The following is a 12648-nucleotide window of genomic DNA, read 5'->3' on the forward strand; positions in this document are numbered from 1 at the left end:
GGTGGAGAATTAGCAGTGTTAGTTTGTTCCCTCTCTTAATTTGGAATTTCCCCCGCATGTGAAATTGTTCCAGGGCGAACCAGCCGAACAGCCACTTTACGGCTACAAGCCGAAGAAAAGCGTCTCAGTTGTCTTTATTTTAACTGTGTTTATATAACCCACATCCGATCCTAATATAAAGTGACTAATGTTTAAAAAGTGGCAGTAATAACAGAATGTGTCACACCTGCTTTTACATTTGTAACTTCTTGTTTCCAGGACTTGAATGTGCAGCTGCAGTCTCACACCTTCGACTTGTGGAAGAGCCGACTGCACAGAGGTCAGTTCAAGCAAGCATGCACTCAATAAAGCTTTCCATATGGGACACGGCTGCAACTCAAGAGTGGACTCCCATCACATTGTCAAAGTGCAATAAGAGCAGGATGGTGGTGTGGCGGTTAGCGCTGTCATGTCACAGCTGTTTGATTCTGGTTGATTAGTTCTGCACGTTCTACCTGCGTGTGGCTCCTCTGGTTTCCTTCGGAAATTAAAAGACGAGCATTTGTGTGTGATTGTCTGTGATGTATTGATGAGCTGCCAAAAGTGTTCATCGCCTTCGCCCACTTATAGGCAGCCGGAGTGGCGGCTACAAAACTGCATAGAGTGGAATTCTGACAATAAAAATGATGAAGTAATTCAGAATGGAAGACATTTTAATCAATTTGTGTAACAAGTGTACAACCACACGATGGGATATAATGAGCGTATGTACCTGAGACTTGCTGATGTCACAACAGTTCAAATGTAGCTAATATGTATTTTATGCGCAATATTTATTGTAAAATGCAAAAAATAGCTCTACAATTAAACAATTTATTCACTGATTTTCTGGAAGAGATTATAAAATCTTATTCAACACTTCTGTCCAAGAAACAGTTTGGTAAACATGATGATTATTGCCACTAGTTTTATTTGTATTATGGCAAAAATGATTTCCAAATACATCATATTGGATCAGATTTTGAATTTGAAAGCAATCTGTTGACAAGTTAGATTAACTGAGCAAAGGAGTTAAAAAAAGCAAAGTCTGAAGCAGTTTTGATGGCATCTCAAGCGTCACAAGCTTTGATATTATTAATTTCTAAAGACCGACAGAAGCGATGCCCACTGGAGCACAACGGTCTGCTTTTAGTATCATTGTTGGTTTGGAAGAACCAGTAAGACATGAGGATGTGACCAACAATGGAAATGTGTCGAATAAAGGGTAGAAACACGTCCAAGTTTCATTTAAAATACCTACCTATTATTCTACTTTTCTTTGAAACCAACACTTTTGAGCCAACATAATACTCTACTCACTACTATCTAAAACTATGCTTTCTAACAATATTTATGGATTTTTATTGACTTAAAAATAAACCAAAAGTCAAAAACTCTGATCAAAGACACTTTAATCTACGAAATGAAATTCATATTAAAGTGCACTGACTTTGAAAAGACAGAATGTCTCTCAACACAGTATGTTCCTAATCCAGTGTGACGGACAGCACGCAACCAACGAAACTCCTAAATCACCATCATTATGTCAAAACAGCAGCATGCAGGTCAGAGGTCAGATCTGCAGCTCACTAATAGTAATCCTGAATGATCAAAGATCAAAAACATCTTCAGCCTGAGCCATTAAATTCAGAGTGACTGTCTGGAAGGACTTTTCCTGTTCCAGGAGCGACTCGGTACGAGTGTCGCGCTTCAAACCAAACAAAACATATCAAACCGTACGTGACGATACATTCATTTTCTCCCTCAATGGACGAATCTCTCGTTCGCCGTTATCTTTTCATCTGTAGCGTTTTGGCGGTGGAATTGAAACGCCAGCTCATAAATCAAATAGTCTATTGTTTGAAAAACGAAAAAAGATGTCTCGAATATCTGTGTGCCAATAATGCAGACCAGATGAGGAGGCTGCTTTCATGTGTGGAGGAGACTGGGGGTTCAGGGCACCTCCTCCTCCTGCTCCTCCTGCTCCTCCTGCACTACCTCTTCCTCCTCCTCCTCCTCCTCCACCTCTTCCTCCTGCTCCTCTTCCTCCTCCTCCTTCTGCACCTCCATCCCCTTCTCCTGCACCTCCACCTCCTCCTCCTGCACCTCCACCTCTTCCTCCTGCTCCTCTTCCTCCTCCTCCTCCTGCACCTCCATCCCCTTCTCCTGCACCTCCACCTCTTCCTCCTGCACCTCCACCTCTTCCTCCTGCACCTCCACCTCTTCCTCCTGCACCTCCACCCCCTCCTCCTGCACCTCCACCTCTTCCTCCTGCTCCTCTTCCTGCACCTCCTCCTCCTCCTCCTCCTCCAACTCCTCCTTTTCCTGCACCTCCTCCTGCTGCTCCTCCTCCTCCTCCTTGTCCTACACCTCCTCTTCCTCTCCCTGCACCTACTCCTCCTGCTCATGCACCTTCTCCTCCTCTTCCTGCACCTCCTCCTCCTCCTCCTCTAATCTCATATATGATAATCCAGAGGCTGAGAGAAAAAAGCCACAGACAGACAAGAAGTACAAAGCAAAGGTGGAAAGTAAAAATACTTTCCAGGTATCTGTACTTTGCTTTAGAATGTTTTTTTCAACGACTGTTTTCTTTTCCACAGTCGCTGTACTTTCTCCTCCTCATGTTCTTCAAACTGCCTCGTTACTTCTCGTTTTAACATCTACGATGACGACGTGACGTTTCCACGGAGAAAGCATGAAATGAGTGAACATCTTGAACCGTCATATATTTACTAAAACGTAAATGTAAAGGACTTGACTTCACTTCCACCAGACATATATTTTGCACAATATTTGAACGTGAAGTGAAGTAAACAGCGTCAGAGTTCTCACCACCTCTGGAAACCAGAGGAAAGAAACTTGTGACGAAAGTCTGACCATCTGTTCAGTAAGAACCCCGACATCTCGTCCTGTTTCTTCCAAACTCTCAGTGATGAGTATTAACAGGTACAGAATACAAGAATAAATAGGTGTGTTCCGTATTTAGATGAGTGTTCTGGAATGATCTTATCTGTGACGTTCTAGAATGAGTGACGGTTCAAATGTGTCAGAGCTCCAATGATTAAAAGCTCTGGAATCAGTCTGGTAATGTCTGAAAGTTCTAGAATGTGTCACTGTAGGAATAATACATTTGTAAAAGTTCTAGGATTTGTGAATGTTTGTGAATGTGTAAAAGCTCTAGAATGTGTGCGTGTTTAAAAAGGTGTGAAAGTTATAGAATGTAAGAGCTGGAATATTCCCACGGTTCTAGAATGTGTTGTGAAACCTCTGGAAAGTGTTGAAGTTGTGGAAATGGTCATATTTCTAAAATGTGTGCAAGTTCTAGAATTTGTTCTACACTTTATAATGTGTCAGACTTCTAGAGAATCGAATCTAAATCTATCTCTGGAATGTGTGAAAACTCGAGATAGAGCGTGTAAACATTTCTTTTCTCAAATGCGTGTGAGGTGTAAAATGTGTTAGCACTTTAAATGTGTGCACGTTCAAAATGTGTCAGCATTGGAGGATTCACTAAATAAATAAATAAATAAATAAATAAATAAATAAATAAATAAATAAATAAATAAATAAATAAATAAATAAATAAATAAATAAATAAATAAATAAATAAATAAATAAATAAATAAATAAATAAATAAATAAACAAAACAAAACAAAACAAAACAAAACAAAACAAAAAGATCACAGTTCAGAGTGGATAAAATTTCTCCATGTGGCAACAGTCCAGAAATAAAATATCTTACACAAGACCCAGTGTTTTAAATGTTCAATGTATTGGATCAGCTCACACATTTTTATATTCATATTCTCAGAAAGTTGCAGTAATTTAATGTTAATCCAGCAAAATAAATACTGTGTGTTTGTGTGTGTGTGTGTGTGTGTGTGTGTGTGTGTGTGTGTGTGTGTGTGTGTGTGTGTGTGTGTGTGTGTGTGCGTGCGTGCATGTGTGTGTGTGCTAAGTCAGCTCAGTTTGACTCAGAATAAGGTGATTTCTGAGCCTAATAGCGGCAGACGCCCTGCAAGTACAGTGTGTGCATGTAAAGTAATAGAATCAATAAGGAGTTCAGATGCTGTTAACGACCCTGGACCTGGACCTGGACCTGGACCTGGACCTGGACCTGGACGCAGGCACACGGTGAGCTGCAGGTCAGGAGACGTCTAGACGTCTCGGCTGGCGCTACAAGTCAGAACATGTAGTCATTGTTTGAACGCTGTTTTATGACCACGGTTTAGACTGAAGCGGGGCCCAACTGCGTGTTGAAATGTTTATGGGTTAATGTTCCTAAATAGTGAACGATTTTAGGCTGAATGAGAGAAATAAAGGCAAACGTGACACAAACGTGACACAAATTCAACCGTCTTCAATAAATACAACTGAACATGGAGATGCATCAATAACGCAATGTAGATCTACCAAATGAAGACATGGCACTGCTGCTTGTGTTTGTGACATTATTGTGACATTATTGTGACATTATTGTGACATTATTGTGATAGTGGTAGACAAGTGCAAAAGCTGTATGTTCAATTTCAATTTCAGGGCTATCGCTGACACATCAGCGGCACGATGTCAGTTTCAACAACAGTGCAGTGATCAAGCAGACACAACATGGAGCGCAGCACAGAGCAGGACCTGCAGCGTTGCATGCTCCAAGATACCAACGTCATTTTGAGTTTCACTCAGTAAAAGGTGAGAAAAACCTTCGCGTCCATTGAGCACTCTGTCTGGGAACCAAACGTTCCTCCGCAGCGAAAACTTCCACCTCAAATCAGAGCAAGCAGCAGAGGAGGTGAAACTCAGAGAAAACGGTGGAATCTGCCAGAAGTCGGTTTAAATGTTCAATGATTTTCATCAAGTCGGAGACGGTTGTATTTCATTTAACTTCTGGCGGGCGCCAGAGCGGTGCGACTCCCAGTCCAGGTCTGATGGTACTTTTAAAGCCAACATTCACCCCGAAGAGCATCAAGCCTTCAGCTGTACTCCTGAAGGTGTTGTACTCGCCATTGTTAATGTGTATAGCGTTTTATTCTCTGTGGTGTGTGTGTGTGTGTGTGGTTCCATTACAAAAACAACCAACAGTGCCACCTTGTGGCCTGGCATGCTGACTACATCGTTTCAGTGTTTCTGCTGCTGCCGTGTAAATGGGCGTCATTTTCAGAATGGTACTGTGTTAACTGTGCACCTCACTGAAAAGAAAGCACGACGAGTTTTCACTTAAAACGTGTAAACTGAGCATAAGTAAGTGGCTTAATGAATACTGAGGTGAGGAAATATACATCCAGTATGAAAACGGAAGGATGGATCCCGGTAGCTGGAGAGAGCACGAGCATACTCCTGCAGACGTGGCCACGTACCTGTTTCTGCCCGAATCTCGAAATCCTTTAGCAAATGGGTTGCGGTCGATCTTTAATCTGGTGATCTGCCCCAAAAAAACACAACGTGGGAATGTGTTTCATGAATAATACAGCGCAATGTGGAAACGTTTCCAAACTGCTGCATGACAATTGAAAGAGCTGATTTGTTCAGTGGTTCCAGGAGAACCGTTCTAATACCTGCTGGTTCTGGTAGGCGGTGACGGTGGTAAAGACCGTCTCCGGGAAGCTGAAGGTCTTCACTCCCTCCCCAGTGGGCACCGGCTTGTTTGGAGAGAGGTCGCTGCTGAAATCCTTCCTGATGACATGGACACGCGGCTGGTATTTGTGCATGGAGTGGAGGATGATCTGTGAAGAGGAAAAAAAAGCCTTTCTGACGATACCGCTAAAAATATACTCGTATTAAATTCTCTACGCTTGCACGTTGTTTCTATTAAAGAAGTAATTAGCCCCAGTGAATTCATTTTATCAGGCGGACACTAAGTTCACACTGAAAAGACGTTGGCTTGACTTTCTTTTCCCTGCAGAGTAGAGGCGTCAGACAGTTCTGGCCCCAGCCTTGCCTGAGGGCCTTGGTCTGTTCCTGATTAATCGGCGGGTGAGAAAACCTCCCCAGAGCCAAACACACACCCCTGACGCCCCCACTCTGCTACAACAGAGGGGGTCATTTCAAACCAGGGCCGCGGGGGAAAACACCTCTGAATATCAAAAACATTACATCCAATGTTCCAGACCTCAAATCACACACTGAGTCCAACACACACACACACACACACACACACACACACACACACACACACACACACACACACACACACACACACACACACACACACACACACACACACACACACACACACACACACGCACACACACACTTTAAGTAGGCTGCTACAATGAGTCACAAAGGGAAAAAAAGCATCCTTCAGGCTGCAATCCTGTTTTTTTGTGTTTTTTTAAAACTCCATCTGCAGCATTGTTGTATTTTGGTATGCTTTGCCCGAAGATCACCTGTCAATCAAACCCTGTGGGTGGCGCTGTGGTGTCTTTTTACTCAGGCACTCAGTGGATTGCATCCCCTGAAGAAATAAAAGTCTCCTCGGTGCATGTCTCTGCATCAGCTCCACACCAAGGAAGAAACACTCTCCACTCTGCAGGTTGTTTTTGGCCAAATGGGCTTTTAATTGGTAAAGCAGAGTGTTGGAAATGGAAATAACAGGTGTAAAGCAGCATGCTAGAGGTGAAAGTTTAAGTAAAACTTTGATATTTTAGATGTTCATTCGTGTTACAGAGGACAGGATAGACATTCACACCTGTTTGCTTTCATTGTATTTTAAATCCATTGCTTTCACAAGGCCCGGCTTCTCTTTCTGCATTTCAGATCACTATTGCTAATAGAAAGCTGCCATTCAAGCATATTTTGAAATTATACACAAAAATGCAGAAAGACCCCTTTACAGGCCTGTTTGAGCAATAGAGGTTTGAAAATGGAGACACAAGCAGCTGCCTCACGGCCCGACGAGTCATGCTTTTCATGCCTCGTCAGCCCGAGGTGATCACACCCTGGCTTCATGTCGCCGCCGCCGCGTCCACGCTCTGATACAATTAGCTTCATAAGTGATGTTTTCATTTTTGTAGTACGTAATGACGTCCCTCTGATTTTTGAGCATGAGCATGACAGATTATTAATTAAAGGGGTGCATTACACAGCTTCACTCCTGTGAAATCCACTGAAAATGAGCCCAGGGCTGAGGACCAGGAGGGAACGGCAGCAGAACTAAAGTGAACACAAGGAAGATATATATATATATATATATATATATATATATATATATATATATATATATATATATATATATATATATATATATATATATATATATATATATATATATATATATATATATATATATATATATATATATATATATATATATATATATATATATATATATATATATATATATATATATATATATATATATATATACATATATATATATATACATATAAAGAGAGAGAGAGAGAGAGAGAGAGAGAGAGAGAAACCAACATATTTCCAAAGCAGACGGTGAAAAAATAGTCTCTGCACAGCTTTAGAAAATTACACATAACAGCACTCACACATTAAAAATGTGATGGGTCATTAAAAATGGAGAAAAAAATAAAAGCAACAAGAGAGAGTCGCTTGGCTCGTCCTGCCTGCTGCACTGTTTTATGAGTTTTTCCCAGAGGCCCTGGAGACAGAGTGACAGCGTGAGGCAGATCTGGGTCCACCAGGCCGGGGGGGGGGGGGGTTTGTTCAGCCACAGAGGAGTCCTGTTAACTCAGCCTGATCTCATATCCATACTGTAAATATGTACAGTGAGACAATCATTCAGAGTGCTGCAGTCTGGACAGATCTAATATGAACGGAATATTTACTGAAAACATATATATATGTATATATAACATATTCATACAGTTCTGATATATAATTGATCACTTCATCTGCAGATTGGACACAATGAATGAATGCATACTAGAATCTAAGCAAGGCAGCGCTTTTGATATAATATATTGAGAGAAACTGAAACTCATGTTGCACAAAGTAGTCAATTATGGTTGGAATTTACACTTCCTGTACTTTTGCAATAAAAGATATGGTGAACAGTTAATGCATAAGAGAGAAAATATATTATATTTCTTACTTTGAAAGTAAAAGAAAGCTATGCAAGATGATGCAAGATGAATGAATCATAAAAGGTGTGACGGCATAAATAATTTTGAGTTGGACTCCACCAGATTTGCAAAAAGATTGATCAGATCAGAAACTGCTCAACAAACTGAACTGTATAATAAAGAGATCTATTTCATATGAAACTCCCCTGCAGTGCAATACTAACCCAGCGTTTGTGTAATAAAAATGATTTGTTGCACTAAATGACATTTGATGTTATTTGAGTTAAGAGTCTTTATAGTTATTCCATTAATAACCAAGGAAAGATATGAAACTACATTATACTTTTTATCCTGAGATAAAAACAGCCTTTTTAACTGTATAACATTTTTATAATATATGTTTAATTTTTTTTAAAGCAGATAATCATGATAATCAGCTGAATATCAGCGTTATTCTATGACAGAAGACAGAGACTGCCTATCAGTCCACCTCGGTTGTGTTGAAGATGTCAAAACCTGCTTGCCTCTAAGCTTTTTAACATTGAAAAGAAAAGATTAGAAAAGTCATGTTTTATTCACGCTGTCAACATGCAACATTTCAGAAGGGCTTTAATGGTGAATCAGCATTTCTCGGAGGTGCAGTTTATTTAGGTTGGGGGATTATTTTGAGAATTACCTGAAGCTCTTTGATATTTCATTGTATTTTTCATTAAAATTAGCTTTATGTTGAGATTGGAGTTATTTTCGGTTGTAACTGTTTGGTTTTATGAAAATATAGATGTTTTTACCGTGTAAACTCAGCGCCACAGCAAAGAAAAACTTTTATTAAGTGGCATTATTTTACCTCTCAAGATGAAACTGGGCTGCATGAGGCCCTTGAACTGAAATCAGTTTGACAACCCTGAACTACACCGTTTTTGTTGCTTCTCTTAAAATGTTGGACAACTTTCCTTTACACACATAACCAGATCTTTCAATGTCTGTTTTTAAAACTGCACTCCATGGCTTTTAACCCGGCACGACACTTCTGCATTATTGTTTTCTGATCTTTTATTGTTTATGGTCATTTATGTGCAGCCACTGTGCTTTAGTTTGTAAGTGAACCTGAGTTATGTTGCATGTTTTTTAGGTTGAACTTATTATTGGCAAATTCAATTGGGAAAAAAATGTTGGTTATAAATGGAGCAGTCACTATTTATAGTGACAAGTAGTTTAGTATGTGAACACTGGACAAGAGTTCAGACAGTAACAAGTCAAATACATAATTATCTGCTCCAACGGTTGTTGTTGTTGTTGTTGTTGTTGTTGTTTTAAGTGTCTGGCTTCTCTTTTAGTTTAGAGTCAACGACGAGCAAGAGGGGAAAGGCTTTTAACACATCAGCAGGTGTTTTGGTGAGATTTGCAGCAGGAGGGAGGAGGAAGCGCCCAGCTCCCCTCCGCCTGCATTCATTTCCCAGCAAGATGTATCTGGAGATGTATTTTAAATATAAATAAAGTAGAGCTGTCACTTCTCACACCTTAGGGGTGATGCTAACTCAAATCATACATTTTGGTTCACTTCAAAATATAGTCGGTAATTTTGATGGCTGACTCGTGAGCAATATGTTTGTTGGTGGAGGACAGATATAACATTTCATTATGGTCCCACAGTTTATTCTGTCTGCTTTATGTCATTACATATTGTTTTCTAACAAGTCCTCGGGGTTCACATTCATGTCATCAGTCTTCATCCCTTGTTTTGCTTTAATGACACATAGGGCCCTGCATATTATTACAAAAATGAGGGACTGAACTACCACACCATAGGTGGAGCAGGAAACAGTTCGTCAACAGCTCCTCTTGGAACAGTTCACTATTTCATTCATATTTCAGAGCTTTGGGCCCCGATTACAATGTTTTCAAGTGACAATAGAGAAGTTCCATTGTGTTTTGGGGTCTGTTTCCATGACAACGGAGCCACTGGAAATGCTGTCACTGTGCATGAGAAGTAGTAAACAGTTCCTGGACAATAACAACCATCTATTCTGTCTGGAGAAGCCTAAAGAGCAGAGAGACAGGCTTTAACGTCGTCCTGGTGCCCACTGACTGATCACACACGAGGGAGGCAATAAATCACATAAATTACCACCAGCCTTTTTGCATTACCGTAGAATATTTCACCTATGAATCCCATATTATACATTTAAAGCGGGCCAAGAGTCGGTACTTACTTTAGTTCACCACCTCTGTAGCCGACGGGATACAAGCGAGACAGTAAATCTGAGCGATTGTGGTCAGAGTTAAAGTTTAGCTGAGCGGTGTGGCTGCTAGGCCAAACTACAAATCAAATTCAGTCATTAGGCGGTTTTAACAAACCCGACTCAGAACGAAATCATTTACAGGGCCACAGAGGAAATGGAAACGACATATTAAAACAAGGGTAGAAGTTCAAATCCCCGACCAGCAATTGTATTGAGAATCGTTTTAACCAACAAGCGTGAAGGATATTCATTGAGAGTGGGCCGCCGTCAACAAGGAGAGCGTGGGAGGAGGAGGCTCCGCGGCACAGCGGAGGATCGACTCTCATCAACAAACCTCTCCGTCATAAAGAACTGCCACAACTATTCTCTCCATCAGAAACATTTCAGCTGCCTCACAGCGCAGGAGAACCACGTCGCCATGAAGTCACGTGTAAAACGCAAAAACAATGAAAGTAATGAATCACAGCTTGAAGGTTTAAAGCCACAGCGTCTCTGCTCAAACTGTCCACTGCTCATTACCAAGCTGTGTGTCCTGGCCAGCAGCGGCTGTTTGTAGTATTTCAGTCTCACAAAGATATACGATTATATAACGACACATATACTCAATCAATACTTCTACTTACTTAACATCATTCCGACCACAGACTTATTGACTTTACGGCTGAAAAAACACATCGACCATTCATATGAGATGCTAAAGAGCACAATGTGCGAAAATCATCACTTCACTTCTTTGTTGATGTATTTTTGAAAGAATTCCTTGTGTGTTGTTTATTTAAGCCACATGGTAAATTTTGTCATTCTACTTTTCTATTCACCATAATACTTTCATATATTTGGTGTTAGAGCAACAAGGTTTCAGGTGCAAAAAACATATTTGAGCGATTTATCAGGCGAAACTAAAGTAACATGACCTCAAATGTGAATTTATGTAAATTAATTGATAAAGTACTACTGTAACTTTCTCCCCAAAACGGGAGGACAGGGTAAAAAAAAAAAAAGGGTTATTTTATAAGCACCATTAATTTCATGGTCAGATGTTGGCATTCATGCTCAAAGTGCTAATTCTCAGATGGACAATACAGTCAATAAAAATTGATACTATGGGAAACAAATGTAGATAGAAAGCAGGAATTGTGCTTTCAGTTCAAATAATGAACATATTGGTTACGAAAGTCCACGTCAGAACGTTTAAATATTATTTGTCTGTGAATTTATAAGCGACTCCAATGATGTTAGAAATAGCAGGTGACAACATGTAATGGGTAAAGTCCTAATAGAACAAAGGTGTCCAACATAAGGCCTGCAGGACAAAACCCGTCCACAAGAGGCTCCAATGCAGCCCACAAATCACAGCATCAAAGGCACAAAGCAGGGACCAAACAGGAACTCCTAATCTTTCTTAACCTAGAAAAGACAAGCGATGAGGCGTCCATGGTTCTTTGATGCATCGGTGAGAAAGTGAGTCTTACGTGTCCCTGGTCGTCCAGCTCATTGTTGGTGAGTTTGAGCTTGTCGAAGCTGACCACCTGCCTCATCCAGGTGTCTCCTGAGGCCAGGGAGTCGGGGTGGATGTAGACGCGCGGCGGCACCGGAGAGTCTGCGTTTCCTGCCACCATCCACTTGGAGCTGTGATACACGTACCTGGAAGACGAGACAGGAGAGCTTCCTGAGTTTGTGGTGGAACCGCAACCAAGCCGGCAACAACAACATTCTGTCACCAGAGGTCAGGATGGGCAAAAAAATCCACTCAGTCCATTAATCGAACTTGTAAGCTAAAAATGATTTTTATTTTGCAAATTTGAGGGTTGTTTTTTTTTCTCCCCACAATTTTGTGTTTCTTTCCACCATTTCCTTGTAGGTTTCTGTAGTCGCTGTTGCATTTTGCTTATACCTGGTTAAAGCTTGAACTTGTTGAGTGACTGAGCCTCTTTTACTTTTTATTTTGGGTTTGTTTTTATGCTTTTTAACTCTGAGGACGATCACAGCAATGAGGGTGTACTTTTGACAATATATCTGATGCAGTCATTTTTAAGTGCATTGGAGAAAATATCGGAAATCGAATCGAAACAAAATTCGGATTTTTCTTTTAAAAAATCTTTTAATTTATTTAGGCCAAATCGCCTAGCCCTACCATAGGTGGATTATGTTTTGTTTGAAAAGTGTAGATTTGGCCATGACGGAGAGGAACCGTATTCCACCATATTCATCTGTAAGTTCAAAATATCAACACAATATCATCAAGGTCTGCACTGTTCTCTTTTCATGCCAGGATTTCATGTTTGTTTGCGTGACAGATATCACATGCGAGTGCTAATTAGAGGAATTAGGAATAATGATAAACACCAAGTGTCGA

The 12648-nt window shown here is 40.5% G+C and overlaps 1 protein-coding gene across 2 annotated transcripts in view; it reads right to left on the reverse strand.

Annotated features, from left to right (window-relative positions):
- tbx15 (T-box transcription factor 15) overlaps positions 1–12648 on the reverse strand; it is a 46310-nt gene that overhangs the window by 9639 nt on the left and 24023 nt on the right. For both annotated transcript variants that reach the window (XM_080497831.1, XM_080497830.1), the window contains exons 4-6: positions 11765–11936; positions 5572–5739; positions 5374–5438 (exon numbers count right to left, since the gene is read on the reverse strand). In XM_080497831.1, the coding sequence (XP_080353957.1) occupies positions 5374–5438; positions 5572–5739; positions 11765–11936 (405 nt within the window). The remainder of the gene's footprint in view (positions 1–5373; positions 5439–5571; positions 5740–11764; positions 11937–12648) is intronic.

Source organism: Blennius ocellaris, assembly GCF_963422515.1.
Source record: "Blennius ocellaris genome assembly, chromosome: 6".
NCBI classification, from domain to species: domain Eukaryota; kingdom Metazoa; phylum Chordata; class Actinopteri; order Blenniiformes; family Blenniidae; genus Blennius; species Blennius ocellaris.